This window comes from Agelaius phoeniceus, chromosome 19, assembly GCF_051311805.1.
Source record: "Agelaius phoeniceus isolate bAgePho1 chromosome 19, bAgePho1.hap1, whole genome shotgun sequence".
NCBI classification, from domain to species: Eukaryota; Metazoa; Chordata; class Aves; order Passeriformes; family Icteridae; genus Agelaius; species Agelaius phoeniceus.
The window spans coordinates 2002693-2021574 of NC_135283.1; the positions used below are offsets into that span (position 1 = coordinate 2002693).

An 18882-nucleotide genomic window follows, 5' to 3' on the forward strand; every position below is an offset into this window, starting at 1 on the left:
TGACAGATATAAAATATCTGGAAGGGAGAGTCAAAGAAGGAGAGATGAGGGAGTTGCCCTGATGAGATGCATCCCCAGATCCTGAGGGAACTGGCAGATGAAGTGGTTAAGCCACTATCCATCACACTTGACAAGTCGTGGTTGTCTGATGAAGTTCCACTGACAGAAAAATCCCCGTTTTTAAAAAGGGGCAAAAGAAAGACCCAAGGAACTACAGGCTGGTCAGGTTCACCTCTCTGCATGGCAAGATCATGAAGCAGATCCTTCTGGAAAATATGCTATGGTACATTGGCTGGATGATCACACATGAAGCCACAGTGGTCAATGGCTTGAATTTCAGGTGGAGACCAGTAACAAGTTGTGCCCCCCGGCAGGTTGTTTGAAACCAGCATTATATTTTAACACATTTATCAAGAGCGTGGACAGTGGGGTTGAGGGCACTGTCAGCAAGTTTGCTGATAACACCAAGCCATGTGCTGCACTCAACACACTGGAGGGAAGATAGATTCTGGTTGGATACAAGAGTGACATTTCTTAAGAAGATGCCAGTGAGACACAGGCCCCAGAATACAGGAGTGCCCATGGAATCATTGGAAGTGTGCAAGATCAGGTTGAATGGGGCTTTGAGCAACCTGATCTAGTCAAAATTCCTACCCACAACAGTGATGTTGCACTAGATGATTCTTTTAAGGTTTCTTCCAACCCAAACCATTCTCTGATTTGTCCTCTAAGTTCTGTATGTCCATGGAAGTCAGAGATTGTGCAGACACAGGACTTCTGATGTTCCCCTGCACTCACAGTTTTACACAGATTGTTTCTGAGCTCCTCCTGTTCAGGGCAGAGGGTATTTCCACCAGCTTCCCCCTGCCCTGCACAGGGAGCCCAGGGCTGAGCTCTGGTTCTGAACTCCAGAAAGCTGCACGATCATCCTTGGAACAAGCTTTTCATGCCCACAACAGTGCTTGATGTTGGATATCTCCTTGGATCATATTTCCTGACCTTGACCTCTGCTCTTCATTGAGCTTTACCCACTGAGCTCTTTTAACAATCAAAATGCCCATGACCAGGAGAAGAGTGTGTTTCAAGGAGCTTCAGTGACAGTGATATTTGTGATGCGATGGAAATGCTGGACTGAGGATGTGTCAGAGTAACACCACAGTCATGCAATAAAAATCTGCCTTCAGTACATGAAGAAACCATTGGAAGCAGTATGGCTCACTGGTCCTACATCCAAATTTTCCAAATGCCACGACTAACTGAACTTCTGTCCTTATGTCTCTAGACAAATTATTTTTAGTCAATACATTCACAGCATTGGTAAGATACAAAACATTTCTAAATATATCTTATTAAATCAAATGACTGTGCCATTAGTTCAGTTTGCCAGACAATGCCTTGCCAAAGAATGTTTGCCAAAAAATGTTTTGACCGAAGAAAGGGGAAGAATGCAGAGCACCTGCCAACAAGACTCTATAAAAGAGTCTTTGCAGTGCTCTGCCCTGTCTACTAGAAAAGTTTCAAGGTAAGTGCACTGGATCTAGCTACTAGGTATTCCCATTATTGCATATTATGCATATATATTTTTTTCCTTTGAAACTGGTTTCCAACTAAGATTTTCCTTCTGCATTTAAGGCTATAAAATTTATTCTATCTATATTTTAAAAATTATTTTATACTAGAATAAAAATGTTCCTTTAACATATTTCATATTCTCAAATATGACACTACAATCTATAAAGGCAAAGTAAAATCTATACAGTACCAGAAAGACACAAATAAAAAAAAAATTACAAGGTTATTATATATTATTTAAGGATGAAACAATATTTTTCTCTTCTGGGTTTAAACCATTAAACACAAGGAAGGCAACTTTTGGTAGTTTTAGCAATTCTACTAAGTCCTGAATTTTAAATCATTAGAAAAGCTGTCCTTACAAGCAAGGTATAAGTATGATCTATTCATGTTACATTTCTTTTCTTCCACAGGGTTCTCTGCTGATGTGCCTTCAGTAAACTGCAACCATGGCCTCTGCAGATGCTGAGTTAGCTTGTTTTGGGGAGGCAGCTCCTTACCTCCGAAAATCGGAGAAGGAGAGAATTGAGGCTCAGAACAAACCTTTTGATGCCAAGACATCAGTCTTTGTGGCTCATCCCAAAGAATCCTTTGTGAAAGGCAAAATTGAGAGCAGGGAATCAGGCAAAGTCACTGTCAAGACTGAAGCGGGAGAGGTGAGTCAAAAACAAGGCTCAAGGACAACATTTGATCCCCACTTTGAGGTTTTAGGTGATATATCTGGATCTTTCTGGTTTTTTGGCAGACCCTGACTGTGAAAGAAGATCAAATCTTCTCCATGAACCCTCCCAAGTATGACAAAATCGAGGACATGGCCATGATGACCCACCTGCACGAACCCGCTGTGCTGTACAACCTCAAAGAGCGTTACGCAGCCTGGATGATCTACGTAAGTGGCAGCAGCAGCTTCCTCTGGGCAGCCTCAGCAGCTGCTGGGCCAGCCTCAGGGGAAGCCAAGGTGCTGTGTCCCTTCCTTGCAGACCTACTCGGGTCTCTTCTGCGTCACCGTCAACCCCTACAAGTGGCTGCCGGTGTACAACCCCGAGGTGGTGTTGGCCTACCGAGGCAAGAAGCGCCAGGAGGCCCCTCCACACATCTTCTCCATCTCTGACAACGCCTATCAGTTCATGCTGACTGGTGAGTTTCATGATTTTCTTTAAAATCACTTGGCTGTAAACACTCACAAAGGAGAAAAGTCTATTGATGGCAAAGTAGTTAATAGTGTTGTGCAGGTGCATTCTCTCTTGTCATTGGAAATGATGAAGATTTTCCTTTGGGTGAAGAGGATCAGGGTTGAGATCATTTAGTCAAACCTGACTTCCACAAGTTCATCCAACTGGGATGCACCTGCAAGTGCTGAGGGAACTGGAGGGCATCATATCTTGGCCTCTCATTCACCTTGGAATGGTCATGGCAGTCAGGAGACATGTGTGAGGACTGGAAGAAAGCAAATGTGACAAATCTTCAAAAAGGGCAAAAAGGAAGATCCAAGGAACTACAGGCCTGTTGGCCTCACTTGAGTTTTGGAATGGCTAATCCTGGAGACTATCTCTAAAAACGCAGAATACAAGAATTTGATCAGGAGTAGTCAGCATGGCTTCACCAAAGGGAAATTATGCTTAATTTAACCTGATTTCTTTCTACAATGGGATAACTGCATTGAGATATGAGGGGAGAGCATTGAAAATTGTCTACCTGCATTTCAGCAACGGTTTTGATGCTGTTTATCATGATATCCTCATAGGCAAACTCAGGGAGGGAGGGTAGAACAAGTGGATGGTGAGCTGGATTGAAGACTGGTCTGAATGGCAACTCTCAAAGGGCTTGTTCTGGGCCTTCAACTGTTCAACATTTTTAAAAATAATCTGGAAGTGATGAAAATATTTCTGATTTCACTAAATTCTTAAGGTCAGCAAAAATGAAGTCTAATAATGAAGAATTTCAGGGGGACTTTATTACATTAAGTTCCTATTCTGTGAAATTGCAAGAATTTTTTGTGTACAGGAGTGTAAAACAAATGCCACGGGGAAAAAAACATCACTGCCAAGAATTTTTATAAGTATTTTCTAATACTGCTTCAAAATTTTGTCATAAGTATCATAAATCTACAAAATAAAAAGCTGAAGCCTGGAGATCACTGAGAAAGAATTAGAGACCAAAACAGAAAGCATTACTATATACAAGGGGTATCTTGGCTCCTGGTGTGTCATATGAATTTTCAGACTTCCTTCTTCACAAAAGAATGTAGTAAAGTGGAACAGGTAAAGAGGAAGATGAAAAGGTTTCCCAAAGGTAGGACAGGCTGTGCTGGTAACCCTAGAAGGAAGATTTTTATTACTTTATAAAATTATGCATGGCAAAGATAAGATGAACAAAAAAGAGTACATGATGAAACAAACTCAACACCAGGAACATATTTTTTCCTTCATCATTGAGCGGTTCAAAAATGGAGCATAAAAATGGGACACAAAAATAAGTGAGCATGGGTTAAGAAAGCAGACAAAATTGTGGGAAACAAACTCAGCTCAAGCTATTGAAAAGAGATACATTAATTGTAGTTCTGGACGTACCAAAATTTCAATATTACAGAGAAGACTATGCTGATAAAAGTTCCTACATGTTTATGATGTTCCTGTGATTTTATTTCATCATCAATCAATTGGGAACCAACATAAAAACTATTTAGAGGGTTTTGTGGACTGATCAGGAGTGGTTGTTCCTATATGAGAAGCACATGCTCCAGTTCAATTCAGCTTACTGATAGACCATTTAATCAGTAACTCTACAAAACTGATCCTTGGTTGAAATCATTTGACATAAACAAAATGAAGAGTATGACATGAAGGGAATATCCAGAAAAAGAACTGCATGTATGCTACGCCAGACACCATTGGAGGGTAGAGATGTCAACTTCCCAGCTGCAGCTGGGAACATGAGAATATTCAAAATGGGTGAAAGCATACAGGTTTATGAAAGAAATCAACTGCCAATCGCCAGTGAATTAAAAATAATCTTTTCTGCCTTGTTCACAGATCGTGAGAACCAGTCCATCCTGATCACGTAGGTACCCCCCCTGCGCGGGTCCCTGCGGGGCTGCCCGGTGCCAGGGCACCTCCTGCCTGACCACGCACCCTCTGCTTCTCTCTTGGCTTTGGCAGCGGAGAATCCGGGGCCGGGAAGACTGTGAACACAAAGCGTGTCATCCAGTACTTTGCAACAATTGCAGCCAGTGGAGAGAAGAAAAAGGAAGAATCAGGCAAAATGCAGGTGAGTCAGGAAGGACAGACTGAATGCTTGGCATGTCATTGCCCTGCCAACCAAACACAGTCACTGAATAATGATGTCCCTGCAGGGAACGCTTGAGGATCAAATCATCAGCGCCAACCCACTGCTGGAGGCCTTTGGAAACGCCAAGACTGTGAGGAATGACAACTCCTCACGCTTTGTGAGTTCTTGCTTTGCATAAAATCTCCCCCCCTCATGGCAACACACTTGATGCCTGAGAAGTTCTTCATGCAAAGGAGATGTCAGCAGAACACATCCAGGCTGACCTGCTGCTGCTTCTGCTTCACAGGGCAAATTCATCAGAATCCACTTTGGTGCCACAGGCAAACTGGCTTCTGCTGATATTGAAACTTGTAAGAGATTCTCCTGGAAGGCTCCCATGCCTTCCCAAATTCCCATCTCCATGTACATTCCCACAAGTGTCTAACTCTTTCTACCTCCCTGGGCAGATCTGCTGGAGAAGTCCAGAGTCACTTTCCAGCTCCAGGCGGAAAGGAGCTACCACATCTTTTATCAGATCATGTCCAACAAGAAGCCAGAGCTAATTGGTAGGAAAGAGCATTATGGCTTTTTGGGGTTGATCACTCAGGAACAGCTCCCTCTCTTACCTGTTGGCAAAAGTAAACCTATGCCTTGCCTTTTCCTATTTGCAGACATGCTCCTCATTACCACCAACCCCTATGATTTCCATTATGTGAGTCAAGGAGAGGTCACTGTCCCCAGCATTGATGACCAGGAGGAGCTGATGGCTACAGATGTAAGTAACACAGCAACAAGGTACCTACAGAGCATGCCTTGAGGGTGACATCTCTGACCCACTAAGGACACATTTTTGAATTAATTATTTTGACTGCAGAGTGCCATTGACATCCTGGGCTTCACTGCAGATGAGAAAACAGCCATCTACAAGCTGACAGGGGCTGTCATGCACTATGGGAACCTCAAGTTCAAGCAGAAACAACGAGAGGAGCAGGCAGAGCCTGATGGCACAGAAGGTACCCACAAATTCAGGGGCTGATTTGTGCCCTTCTCTGCCTCCAGAGGCGATATGTTAGCCTCCAGAGGCACACTGCAGTGGCCTGAGTCCCCACATACCACACAGAGAATTCCTTTTTTGCCCCAGTCCCTCTAACTGCAGAGGTGCTTTCCTAGTCATGGGAAGTTCCATTATTCTATCCAATGCTGGCTCCCCAAAATCATACTGCCTGAATGCAGAAACTTCCATTTCAACACAGGATATCTCTCTCTCTCTCTCTCTCTCTCTCAAATCTCTAAGCACTAAGACACCCTGATGGGCAATTGTGTTTTTGATGAAATAACTCCTGCAAGCTGTGCTACCCACAAATCCCCTTCCCACAGAGAGAAAATATGCCTTGCCTTATGTCCTGCTAGTGGCTTCTGTTGTTCTTCTGGGAAATTCCTGGTTCAAGCTCTTCCTATCCAAGCCATACTTGTTCCTGCTTTCAAAGGCCACCATCAGTAGTTTCCAGAATTTGCATTGCTTCACAGGCCTTCAATATGGAATGAGATAAATGTTCTTCCATTCCTAGAACATGAAGAGCAAAGTTGTTCACAACACCTGAAGTATAGAGATTGTCCATGAACAAGTGCTTTTCTCTCCCCCCCCACCTCTAGTGGCTGACAAGGCTGCCTACCTAACTGGCCTCAACTCAGCTGAATTTCTCAAGGCCTTGTGTTACCCCCGAGTCAAGGTTGGGAATGAATTCGTGACCAAAGGTCAAAACGTGACACAGGTAACATCTGACAGTTGAAAATGCACAGCTTGAAGGACTATGTGCGCATTTTTCTTTGCCCCTCAGAGGTAATTCCAATCCTGTCTCCTCCGCTAGGTGAACAATGCTGTGGGTGCCCTGGCAAAGGCAGTATTTGAGAAGATGTTCCTGTGGATGGTTGTTCGTATCAACCAACAGCTGGACACGAAACAGCCCAGGCAGTACTTCATTGGTGTGCTGGACATTGCTGGCTTTGAGATCTTTGATGTAAGGAGCAAGGGTTTGACACCTTGACAGTGTCAATGGGCAAGGAGGGGTCAGGAGGACACAGGAACACACAGAGGACTAAGGCTCACACAGCTATGAGCCAGAGAGGTGGATGCTCCTGTAAAGGCAGTGGTCTGGCAAGTTCACAGCATGTTTCCTGTTCTGTGAATGCAGTGATGATGCAAGGACTTCTGTGTCAGAACACAAAACCCCTCATATTATTGTTCTGAGACCTGGGAAATTCTTGGCTGAGACACTCAGGAGGTTTCTACCATCCAGCAGCTCAGAGAACTGGCACCATGGAGCTACTGAGCTTACCAAAGACTTGCAGCTGAGCAGCACAGTGAAAAAGAATTGTCACTTTTGCTTTGATTTGCAAAGTAATAATGAAAATCTCCTTCCAAGGACATTGAGTGTTAGAGTAGAAACACATGGTGGTAGAGTAGGGTTGGGACTGGTGTTTCAACTTCAAACAGCCTTAGGAGAATGGTGGCAAGGGCCTGTATGTTTTAGCACACCTTGAGAACCTGTGCACTTTTCCTTGCTTTGGGCAGTTCAACAGCTTTGAGCAGCTGTGCATCAACTTCACCAATGAGAAACTGCAACAGTTCTTCAACCACCACATGTTCGTGCTGGAGCAAGAGGAATACAAGAAGGAGGGCATTGAATGGGAGTTCATTGACTTTGGCATGGACCTGGCTGCCTGCATTGAGCTTATTGAGAAGGTACCTTTCCCTTGCATGATATGATGGCTGTTGGAATTCTGTGATGTTTCTGAGGCACAGTCAAATCCAAAGTCCACAGACAAATTTGAGAAATAAATATCACATCACCTGACCTCCCCAAACTGCAACGCCCCTTGTAGCTGTTTTTCCCCATATTTTTCTCTTTATCATTGCTTCCCCAATTCTACTACCAATTCTCATGTGAGCTGGATAGGCATTCCTACCAATTCCATGAAGATAGGCTGCAGGGAGGCAAGGGATGGCAGAAATAAACTCCTTGACTGAGAACAACTCCTGGTAAAACCAGGCTTTCATCCAGGCTGAGATGCTGCCAATAGTACAACAAGACTTTGATGTTCATAGTACAGGGTTCTTGTCATTGTCATAGAGTCACAGATTGGTTTGGGTTGGAAGGGACCATAAAGAACATTTTGTTCCAATCCCCTACCATGGTGGGGGACTCCTTTCACTAGACCAGGCAGGTGAATATCCCATCTAAAGCGACATTGAACATTTCCATTAACCTTCCCCTGTCACTTGTGATTTCTCCCAGCCCATGGGCATTTTCTCCATCCTGGAAGAGGAGTGCATGTTCCCCAAGGCAACTGACACCTCTTTCAAGAACAAGCTCTATGACCAGCACCTGGGCAAGTCCAACAATTTCCAGAAGCCCAAGCCTGCCAAAGGCAAGGCTGAGGCCCACTTCTCCCTGGTGCACTATGCTGGCACAGTGGACTACAACATCACTGGGTGGCTGGAGAAGAACAAGGACCCTCTGAATGAAACTGTCATTGGGCTGTACCAGAAATCATCTGTGAAGACCCTGGCTTTACTCTTTGCCAACTATGGTGGAGCAGATGCAGGTGCGTTTTGTAGAAATGTTACTTTTAATATGGCATGGTTTTCTTAGAATTAGAGCTAAACCACAAGGAATATAAAGTGGCTTTATGTTTTGTAGTATCCAGTATTTATTGCCCATAATAAAAAAAATGTTTCTTTTTCTTTTCTGTGACTTGCAGATGCTGGTGGTGGTGGCAAGAAGGGAGGCAAGAAGAAGGGTTCTTCTTTCCAGACTGTCTCAGCTCTCTTCAGGGTAAGAGCAGAATTCATTTCCTCATTTAAATATCTACTTAAATAACATAGGAGTTCAGTGAAATTGCAGTCAGAAGACAAGCCTGTAATTCACTAAGACTCTGATTCGTATTTATACAATTTTTACACCATCTTAATTATGCATTTCCTACAGTTCAAGACCCAGAAAGACTAATTTTTTTTATGCACATCAAAGATAGGCCTGGGGTTCTTACTAGATTAAACCTGAACTCTTCCTTGTAATCTCACAGGAAAATCTGAACAAGCTGATGACTAACTTGAGAAGCACTCACCCCCATTTTGTACGGTGCATCATCCCCAATGAAACTAAAACACCTGGTAAGGCAAGCCAAGGGGAGGAAAGCTTGAGCAGCAGAAGCTCTTCTCCTGAGTGCCAAACAGCAGGGTAGTCACTAATGATGGTATTTGTCAGGTGCCATGGAGCACGAGCTGGTGCTGCACCAGCTGCGCTGTAACGGCGTGCTGGAAGGGATCAGGATCTGCAGGAAAGGGTTCCCCAGCAGAGTCCTCTATGCTGACTTCAAACAGAGGTGAGAGCTCTGAACCTTTCTGCCAATGCAGAGCAAGCTGAAGAGCCTAATCATCTTAACAATCTTTACATTTTACATTGTCATGTTTTGTTGTGAATTTATGATTTATTTTATGCTGATTGTTAGGAGACATTGGACTCTTAGTTAATGTAATGAATGGTTCTTGCACCCTCACAGTGTCTTTCACATCTTTCACTGTCTTGAAAGAATGCACTCTTATGATATGTTTCATGAACATGATATTATTCAGCTGTTGCTAAGTAGGCAGTGAGGTTCAATCACAGTGATGGTTTCAGAACTGTTGATTTCTTAATGTTCTGCCTTCTCCTACAGATACAGAGTACTTAATGCCAGTGCAATTCCAGAAGGTCAGTTCATGGATAACAAGAAGGCTTCAGAGAAGCTTCTTGGGTCCATTGATGTTGACCACACCCAGTACAGATTTGGGCACACCAAGGTAGAATGAAGTTCTGTATTAAAAAACAGTGTGCCCCAGTAATGCACTACCCAACACTTATGTACTACAATTTTGCCTTTCTCAAGGTGTTCTTCAAAGCTGGACTGATAGGTGTGCTAGAGGAGATGAGAGATGAGAAACTGGCAGAGATTATGACCATGATACAAGCCAGGTCCAGAGGCTTTCTGATGAGAGTGGAGTACCAGAGAATGGTGGAGCGGAGGTAGATACTTCTCCCTCATTTGTTATGTTGTAATGGTAGCTGGCTAATTGAGTCAAAATTCACCAAACACAGGATATTCCATAACTATGTGGATTTGTTTTCAGGGACTCCATCTTCTGCATCCAGTACAACGTTCGTGCATTCATGAATGTCAAACACTGGCCATGGATGAAGCTGTTCTTCAAGATCAAGCCCTTGCTGAAGAGTGCAGAGTCTGAGAAGGAAATGGCCAACATGAAACAAGAATTTGAGAAAACCAAGGAAGAGCTTGCAAAGTCTGAGGCAAAGCGGAAGGAGCTGGAAGAGAAAATGGTGGCCCTGGTGCAGGAGAAAAATGACCTGCAGCTCCAAGTGCAGGCTGTGAGTATCACAGTTCATTTTCCTCTGGAAAAAGAATGATGTACTGTCAGAATGCTTCTTGTCCTGCAAAGAGACTCACAGGAATTAATGGGTAGAAGAAAACAGTTTAAATCACACACTCTGAGGCACTCTAATGTTGAGTAGTAAACAGGCACTGGCAGGGGCATACTGAGACTCCTGGCTGACCCACATGGCACTCCCCATTGCTGTTGTCTGAGGAAAGAGCCACGTAGCAGCAGACAATGTGTATTGAACAGCGGAGAACTTGGAGCTTGAAGAGAAATAATTTTCAAAGCAGTGTTTCTGTCTAACACTGTAAAAGCAAACCTGAGAATAACCTACTTTTTCTCTAAATTCAATTAGAAAAACGCAATTTGACCAAAGAAAACAAATCTTTCTGCACTGAAGTATTCTCATAAAGCTTCTATTGCTGAAATACTATAAAGTTAACTAGTCAATTAAGCAGAAGAAGATATTGCATATTTTTTCCATGAGAAAACTTTTCCAAGCCATTATTCCTGCTGAAACTAGAAACTGAAGTAACACCTATTCCATTCTGCTTGTGAGTGTTATGAGGCATTCTCATAGCTAGTCAGCCTGGGAAACATATTTAGGAGGCACAAAAATGTGGAATAAATATTGAATTCCAAATGACAAGGCTTACCAGTAGACACCACTCAAGATCTCTCTGTTGCTGATCTTGAATGTCAGGTTCAACTGTTACTCAGTAATAAAAGAGGCAGAGAAGAGAAAGTTCAAAACATCAGAACCCACAAATTTCTATCTCCCCACCAGGAAGCAGATAGCTTGGCTGATGCTGAGGAAAGGTGTGACCAGCTCATCAAAAACAAAATCCAGCTGGAAGCTAAAATTAAGGAGCTGACAGAAAGGGCTGAAGAAGAAGAGGAAATCAATGCTGAGCTGACAGCCAAGAAGAGGAAGCTGGAGGATGAATGTTCAGAGCTGAAGAAAGATATTGATGACCTTGAGCTAACACTGGCCAAGGTGGAGAAGGAAAAACATGCCACTGAAAACAAGGTATGAGGTAGAACCTGTCACTCGCACTCCAGAAAAGAGCCCTGTGCTATTACAGGACTTCTATAGCTGCTTCCTTTATTTATATTTGGTCCCTTCTTCTCAAAGGTGAAAAACCTGACTGAGGAGATGGCAGGTCTGGATGAGACCATTGCCAAGCTGACAAAAGAGAAGAAAGCCCTCCAAGAGGCCCATCAGCAAACCCTGGATGACCTGCAGGTAGAGGAAGACAAAGTCAATACTCTGACCAAATCCAAGACCAAGCTGGAACAGCAAGTGGATGATGTAAGCACACAGACATAGAGCAGGAACAGGACAGGTATGGAGTCCAAGGTGGCTGGCAGAGGGCTGATGGTCTTGTTGTGTTTAGCTGGAAGGGTCCCTGGAGCAAGAGAAGAAACTGCGCATGGACCTGGAGAGAGCAAAGAGGAAACTGGAAGGAGACCTGAAGCTGGCCCAGGACAGCATCATGGATTTGGAGAATGATAAGCAGCAGCTGGATGAGAAACTGAAGAAGTAAGTGTGGTTCTGGGGCACCTGAGTGCTGGGCTGCAGCACTTATCTTGTTTCTTGGAGCTCTAACATGGTTCACTTGTCCCAAAGGAAAGACTTTGAAATCAGCCAGATCCAGAGCAAGATTGAAGATGAACAAGCCCTGGGCATGCAATTTCAGAAGAAGATCAAGGAGCTGCAGGCAAGTCTCTGTTCCTTGCCCTGCCTTGCTCTGGCTCAGCTCAGGCAGGAGGAGGGCACAGCTGTGAAGGGTCCCTGCTGTTCTGCAGGCCCGCATTGAGGAGCTGGAGGAGGAAATTGAGGCAGAGCGAACCTCTCGCGCTAAAGCAGAGAAGCATCGCGCTGACCTGTCCAGGGAGCTGGAGGAGATCAGCGAGCGCCTGGAAGAAGCAGGAGGAGCCACAGCAGCTCAGGTGGAGATGAACAAGAAGCGTGAGGCAGAGTTCCAGAAGATGCGCCGTGACCTGGAAGAAGCCACGCTGCAGCACGAAGCTACGGCTTCTGCCCTGCGCAAGAAGCACGCGGACAGCACAGCTGAGCTGGGCGAGCAGATCGACAACCTGCAACGCGTGAAGCAGAAGCTGGAGAAGGAGAAAAGTGAGCTGAAGATGGAGATTGATGACTTGGCCAGCAACATGGAGTCTGTCTCCAAAGCCAAGGTATGGAGTTGCAGGAGAAAATGCTCACAAGAACAAAGTGTGGCACGAAAGCTGCCTCTGACACACACATTCTCAGAAACAAAATCTCCACTGTGACAATAAGGCAGAGTGCAGACCATCATCTCTTTTCCCTTCCTGTGTTTCCTCTCTAGGCCAATCTGGAGAAGATGTGCCGCACACTGGAAGATCAGCTGAGTGAGCTTAAAACTAAGGATGAGCAGAATCAGCGCATGATCAACGACCTCAATACACAAAGAGCTCGTCTGCAGACAGAGTCAGGTGAGACATCCTCATCCCCAAAGTTCAACAGCAGGACCTCTGTGCCCTGAGAGTACAAGTGGCAGCTGGTATAAGATCTCCAGACCATTCCAGATTACATGGCTTTACAAGCAGAAGTTGTCATAAGAGGAACAATCTACTTCCTTTTTTTCCTTTCTTATTCCAGGTGAATTTTCCCGCCAGGTGGAGGAGAAAGATGCTCTGATCTCTCAGCTGTCTAGGGGCAAGCAAGGATTTACCCAACAGATTGAGGAACTCAAGAGACATCTAGAGGAAGAAATCAAGGTCTGGAAGTACTCTAGTGTCCACAGCCTACATCACCCCCAAAATCATCTGCAGAATCCTGACTGATGCTAGACTGCTTCAGTGTTCTTTCCCCAAACACACATAGGACTGGAGGGAACAGCACTAATGCACAACGCCTCGCTCTTCCTCTAGAGAGGGAAGGAAGCATGATATTTTAGGTGCTGGAGGAAGTAATGCACAAGGTTTCCATGAAATTGTGATGATCCTCTCTGAGACAGGATTCAGCCACACGTTTAAACAAGTAGCAGATTACTGACCCCGGTGGAGCCATCACTAATGTGTCCTGATGCTCCAGAATATGTCAACAAGGGCTTCACCAGCTCCAAGCTATACATTTGCCTAATTAGAGTTTCATTCCGTTTTCATGTTCAAGTTCACAGTCAAGAGGGATTTAAATATAAGTATTCAGGTTTCCAAACCCAATGTCCCCACAGGCAAAGAATGCCCTGGCCCATGCCCTGCAGTCTGCTCGCCACGACTGTGACTTGCTCCGGGAACAATATGAGGAGGAGCAGGAGGCCAAGGCAGAGCTGCAGCGAGCCATGTCCAAGGCCAACAGTGAAGTGGCCCAGTGGAGAACCAAATATGAGACGGACGCGATTCAGCGCACGGAGGAGCTCGAGGAGGCCAAGTACGTGGGGAAGCAGAATGGGAAATGATGGGAGAAGACTGAAACTGGTCAAAGGAAATTAGAATGTGTGCAAGTGCACTCAGACAAAAGTCGTATAAAGGCAAGGACATTGTGTATTTGTAAAATAAATGGGGAAAGAGGGAGGGAGAAAAAAAGAGAGATTGGAAGAGAAAACATAGTCATTAGAAGTGCTAAGGCATGTCTAATCCTCCCCAGGTGACAGGACGCAGAAAAGGATAAATTCTTACATATCTGTGAAAAGTGCTTGGCTAAAAACCCTCAAATTGACAAACCTGCACTCTTATGACATTATAGAACAGACAACATTCCAAGCCCTGACATGCAACTGTGCTTGTATTCTCCCAGGAAGAAGCTGGCCCAGCGCCTGCAGGATGCAGAGGAGCATGTTGAGGCTGTCAATGCCAAATGTGCCTCCCTGGAAAAGACAAAGCAGAGGCTGCAGAATGAAGTGGAGGACCTGATGATTGACGTGGAGAGATCCAATGCTGCCTGTGCTGCTCTGGATAAGAAGCAGAAGAACTTTGACAAGGTCTTTTGGCCTCCAGCACCAACACTCCTGGCCAGAGCAGGGCCCCATGATGGCCACAGCCCTACTCACCCCCCGTTTCTCTTCAGATCCTGGCAGAATGGAAGCAGAAGTATGAGGAAACGCAGGCTGAGCTGGAGGCCTCGCAGAAGGAGTCACGCTCTCTGAGCACGGAGCTGTTCAAGATGAAGAATGCCTATGAGGAGTCCCTGGACCACCTGGAAACACTGAAGCGGGAGAACAAGAACTTGCAGCGTAAGCCCCTGGCCCTCTGCTCCTCCCTGGCCTTTCTCACTATCAGCCATTCCCACCATTCTTCATGGCTCTGTGCCTGCAGGTCTGCAGAGATGCCTGGCACCTTGGTGGGACAGGCCCTTTTCATTCTGCTCTGTGCCTGACCATGCCATTGATCTTTGTTCCCACAGAGGAGATTTCCGACCTCACGGAGCAGATTGCGGAGGGAGGAAAGGCAATTCATGAGCTGGAGAAAGTGAAGAAGCAGATTGAGCAGGAGAAATCTGAACTTCAGGCCTCCCTGGAGGAAGCTGAGGTACAGACAAGGCTAATTAATGATGGCCCTCACCAACAAGAGTATGGGTGTAGTCTTTTGGAGAGAGAGCAGGATCCAAGCCTTCCTTTCATATGGAACTGCATGAAAGATTACATTGAAAATAAAACATCCTTTGTGGTGAATTGTGCAGGCCTCTCTGGAACATGAAGAGGGGAAGATCCTGCGCCTGCAGCTTGAGCTCAACCAAGTGAAGTCTGAGATTGACAGGAAGATAGCAGAGAAAGATGAGGAGATTGACCAGCTGAAGAGGAACCACCTCAGAATTGTGGAGTCCATGCAGAGCACCTTGGATGCTGAGATCAGGAGCAGGAATGAGGCCCTGAGACTGAAGAAGAAGATGGAAGGAGACCTGAATGAAATGGAGATCCAGCTGAGCCATGCCAACCGCCAGGCAGCAGAGGCACAGAAGAACCTGAGAAACACCCAGGCTGTGCTCAAGGTCCGTTCAGCAGAGCTACAGAAAGAGAAATGAGATCCATGACTTTTTTACTATTGAAGCACCCACTGATGCCTGGTAATTTTCCTTGTCTCTCTTTCCAGGACACTCAGCTGCACTTGGACGATGCTCTCAGGACACAGGATGACCTGAAGGAGCAGGTGGCCATGGTGGAGCGCAGAGCAAACCTGCTGCAGGCTGAAGTTGAGGAGCTCCGGGCAGCCCTGGAGCAGACGGAGCGGTCGAGGAAATTGGCTGAGCAGGAGCTTCTGGATGCCACTGAACGTGCACAGCTCCTCCACACCCAGGTACAATGCTGTTGGAAATTTTTCCCATTCACAAGTGATAACAAAGAACTGAAATTGTTATTCATCTTTTAATTGACTTCTGTGTACACATTTGAAGAAATGTGCTGCAATATGTTCCCTCCATCCAGCCCTCAATATCTGGTTTACTGCTCTGGTGCCAAAGAAGTCTCTTGCACTAAAGACTTTCCTAAACCCTAGCCACATTTTCAGGCCTTGATGTGGAGGCATTTGGTCTGACAGTAGGAATCTTGTCTTTCCTGTTGCACAGAACACCAGCCTGATCAACACCAAGAAGAAGCTGGAAACAGACATTTCCCAGATCCAGAGTGAAATGGAGGATACCATCCAGGAAGCCCGCAATGCTGAGGAGAAGGCCAAGAAGGCCATCACAGATGTGAGTTGGACACTCCTGGCATTGCTGCTGATGAATGTAGTCTCCCCAAAATATCTCCAGTCCCAAAATGGCTTTGACCCTTTGCTCTGATCAGGCGGCCATGATGGCAGAAGAGCTGAAGAAGGAGCAGGACACCAGTGCCCACCTGGAGAGGATGAAGAAGAACCTGGACCAGACAGTGAAGGACCTGCAGCACCGTCTGGAAGAGGCCGAGCAGCTGGCACTGAAGGGAGGGAAGAAGCAGATCCAGAAGCTGGAGGCCAGGGTGTGTAGGGCTGGGGCTGTGGCTGAGTGAGCGTGTCCCTCCTTGGAGAGACATTGCCAGGGCAGCTGCAGGGCTGGGCTTGTCCTTGCAGGTGCGGGAGCTGGAAGGGGAGGTTGATGCTGAGCAGAAGCGCAGCGCTGAAGCCGTGAAGGGTGTGCGCAAGTACGAGCGCAGGGTGAAGGAACTCACCTACCAGGTAAGGCAGGAGCTCTCCTGCTCTCACTGGGCTTTCTCACAGTGAGTCACATTTTGCCCACACCATCCCCAAGGACAATTGTTAATCTCATGTGATGCAGAACCAAGAATTGACTCTCTGTTGTGTTTGCCAACTGCTTTAGTCTGAGGAAGACAGGAAGAATGTGCTCAGGCTGCAGGATCTGGTGGACAAGCTGCAAATGAAAGTGAAATCCTACAAGAGACAAGCTGAGGAGGCTGTAAGTATCACTTGGAGAATGGGTAAAAATTCCATTAGGGCAGGACACACATTGAATGAGTCTGAATACCAGGAGAGGGATATGAAAGAAACTCCCGAGACGCAACATTTTTGGCCATGCTGTTTTGCTATAGTTTCATGAGGCCTTGGTGAGCTCTGGGCACCCTGCATTCAGGGACATTCATTAAGGGAAGTTCTGCAGCCTGTTACACAGAGGAGGCCAGAGTAAACAAACCCAGGGGCCACTCCCCTGACTGGGGAGTGACTGACAAAGTCCTGAATCTCTGCTACTAATCAGCAGCAGGAGGCTTCCAAAAACTCATACAGAGAAACAGTGTGAGAATAAGTACAGAAATGATAAAATCGAAGGGATGAATTTACTCCTCATATGTGACACAGTCCTGGTGAAGCTTGTCCCAGTAGGCTCCTGAAAAGGGGAGGATGAGGAGCTCTGTGTGAGGCTGATGTGTGAGCAGTGGTGGGAGGGGGATGGAGATTTGCAGCCCCATAAGGCTGACTTGCAGCAGGAGTGAAACTCCTGCCCTGGGCTCCTCACCCCTGACTCCCTCTCCCCACACAGGAGGAGCTGTCCAATGTCAACCTGTCCAAGTTCCGCAAGATCCAGCACGAGCTGGAGGAGGCCGAGGAGCGGGCTGACATTGCAGAGTCACAGGTCAACAAGCTCCGAGCCAAGAGCCGTGACATTCATGGCAAGAAGATTGAAGAGGAAGAGTGAGGATGTCAGGCATCAAAGTGACCTGAGGGCTGCACAAAATGTGTACTCTCTGTCACTTCCTTCTTTCTGCAATTTTTGTTTTAACCATTTTAATGTCTAGAGAATAAATCCTATAGATTCGTTTGTGTGCATACCATGAGCAGTGCTTTTCATTTCTTTCTGGTTTTATTGGTAGAATAAGCTTTTCATGGCAGTGCTTATTGTTGGATATCTTGCATCACATTTACTGACCTTGCCCTCTGCTCTTCATTGAGCTTTACCCACTGAGCTCTTTTAATAATCAAAATGCCAATGACCAGGAGAAGAGCATGCTCAGAACTGACACTGTTTAAAGCAGCTCAAGTGACAGTGCCCTGTTTCCTAGAACTTGACCAGTCATTCTCCAGAACTAGTGGCAAATTTTCCCTTTCTCAGAGTATTGCCTACAGCAATGCTGCTCCAAACCAGGTAGCACTGTGTTGAGAGCTCTTGTTGCTGGAGCTGTATGAATATGTAAGAGTGCAAGAGATTTGTGATTTGGGAGTACTGGACTGAGGATATGTCAGAGTGCAGAGGAGCCCAGACCAATGCTGCGTGTATGAATGTGGGTAGAGTTGTGTTTGGGCAGAAGGGTTGAGGTTTTTTTGGGGTTGTAGGTAGTGAAGGCCTGACTTGGTTGAGAGCATTGCTTGGTATACATTGACAATAAGCACATAAATATTAGAAACACAGGCCTGAGCTCTTTAAAGCATGTTAGCACTTCATGTTTGTGTGAGATGAAACAGGAAATATCACTGTATAGTTATTGACTGTATGTCTACTGGGGGTTAAAAGTATTTCCTGGTCTAGGTTACTTTTGCCTCTTAGGCTCTCTTAACCCTTAGAAAATCTTTAATAAATTTTGAGAAACACAAAAAAAATTATATGAATAATTTTCCTATTAATAAATGTGCTTTTTATACATTTCTTCTCTATCAGCTCTGTAACAGAAGCATCAACTTTTTCACAATCTGAAATTACTTGCAAAAAACTGTATAATTTTTTCTTCAGGTGTGAGATATTATGAATAATTTTTTTGTTTGAAACTATGAAGAACTTTCTGTTATATCACTTATGACTGATTATTGCAATAATGAACATTCCTCTAGTATGGACATTTTGAATTTTTTGATTTCTGCAAAATACCAAGTGAGGGTTTATTCACGTACATACTCAATTGCTTTTATAGCTAAGGAGTCACATTTCACACTGAAGGCACAAACTACACGTCCAAACTTGAAACCGTATTCGACCTTGCTGTCTGTTGGATTCTTCTCTATCTGATATCCTTGGACCACTGCATGACTGGTTTTCTCCTTTTTATTATAATATATAATGAATCACTGAAAGAGTTTTAATAATAATTTGTCTTTTGTAGAACTGCCTTTTCTAATGACGTAAAGGCAAGCTCTAAGTTCATAGGACCACATGTACAATATACATTACATTATTTCCCTTTTACATCTGCAAAAGTACAGAAATGCCA

The 18882-nt window shown here is 45.2% G+C and overlaps 1 protein-coding gene across 1 annotated transcript; it reads left to right on the top strand.

Moving 5' to 3' along the window:
• The first annotated feature begins 2021 nt into the window (after positions 1 to 2021).
• Positions 2022 to 17378, top strand: LOC129128068 (myosin heavy chain, skeletal muscle, adult-like). The gene is made up of 38 exons (XM_054645156.2): positions 2022 to 2228; positions 2318 to 2461; positions 2553 to 2709; positions 4605 to 4632; positions 4731 to 4839; positions 4925 to 5017; positions 5147 to 5210; positions 5307 to 5405; positions 5511 to 5614; positions 5714 to 5852; positions 6493 to 6611; positions 6708 to 6857; positions 7412 to 7582; positions 8136 to 8445; positions 8602 to 8675; positions 8926 to 9013; positions 9108 to 9225; positions 9559 to 9682; positions 9769 to 9905; positions 10010 to 10265; positions 11061 to 11303; positions 11409 to 11585; positions 11671 to 11816; positions 11904 to 11994; positions 12083 to 12472; positions 12625 to 12751; positions 12918 to 13036; positions 13492 to 13688; positions 14055 to 14238; positions 14325 to 14490; positions 14661 to 14785; positions 14937 to 15245; positions 15347 to 15550; positions 15819 to 15944; positions 16039 to 16209; positions 16301 to 16405; positions 16548 to 16643; positions 17223 to 17378. Exons 1-38 carry the CDS (start codon positions 2022 to 2024, stop codon positions 17376 to 17378), a joined length of 5823 nt encoding a protein of 1940 aa, XP_054501131.2.
• Positions 17379 to 18882: the final 1504 nt, after the last annotated feature.

What these genes read in the sequence shown, in the direction of transcription:
- LOC129128068 (XM_054645156.2), top strand. Translation starts at nt 2,022, where the DNA reads ATGGCCTCTGCAGATGCTGAGTTAGCTTGTTTTGGGGAGGCAGCTCCT. An exon ending in ACGCAGCCTGGATGATCTAC is followed by an intron (nt 2,462 to 2,552) that starts GTAAGTGGCAGC and finishes CCTTCCTTGCAG; the next exon opens with ACCTACTCGGGTCTCTTCTG. An exon ending in CAAGAAGCCAGAGCTAATTG is followed by an intron (nt 5,406 to 5,510) that starts GTAGGAAAGAGC and finishes TCCTATTTGCAG; the next exon opens with ACATGCTCCTCATTACCACC.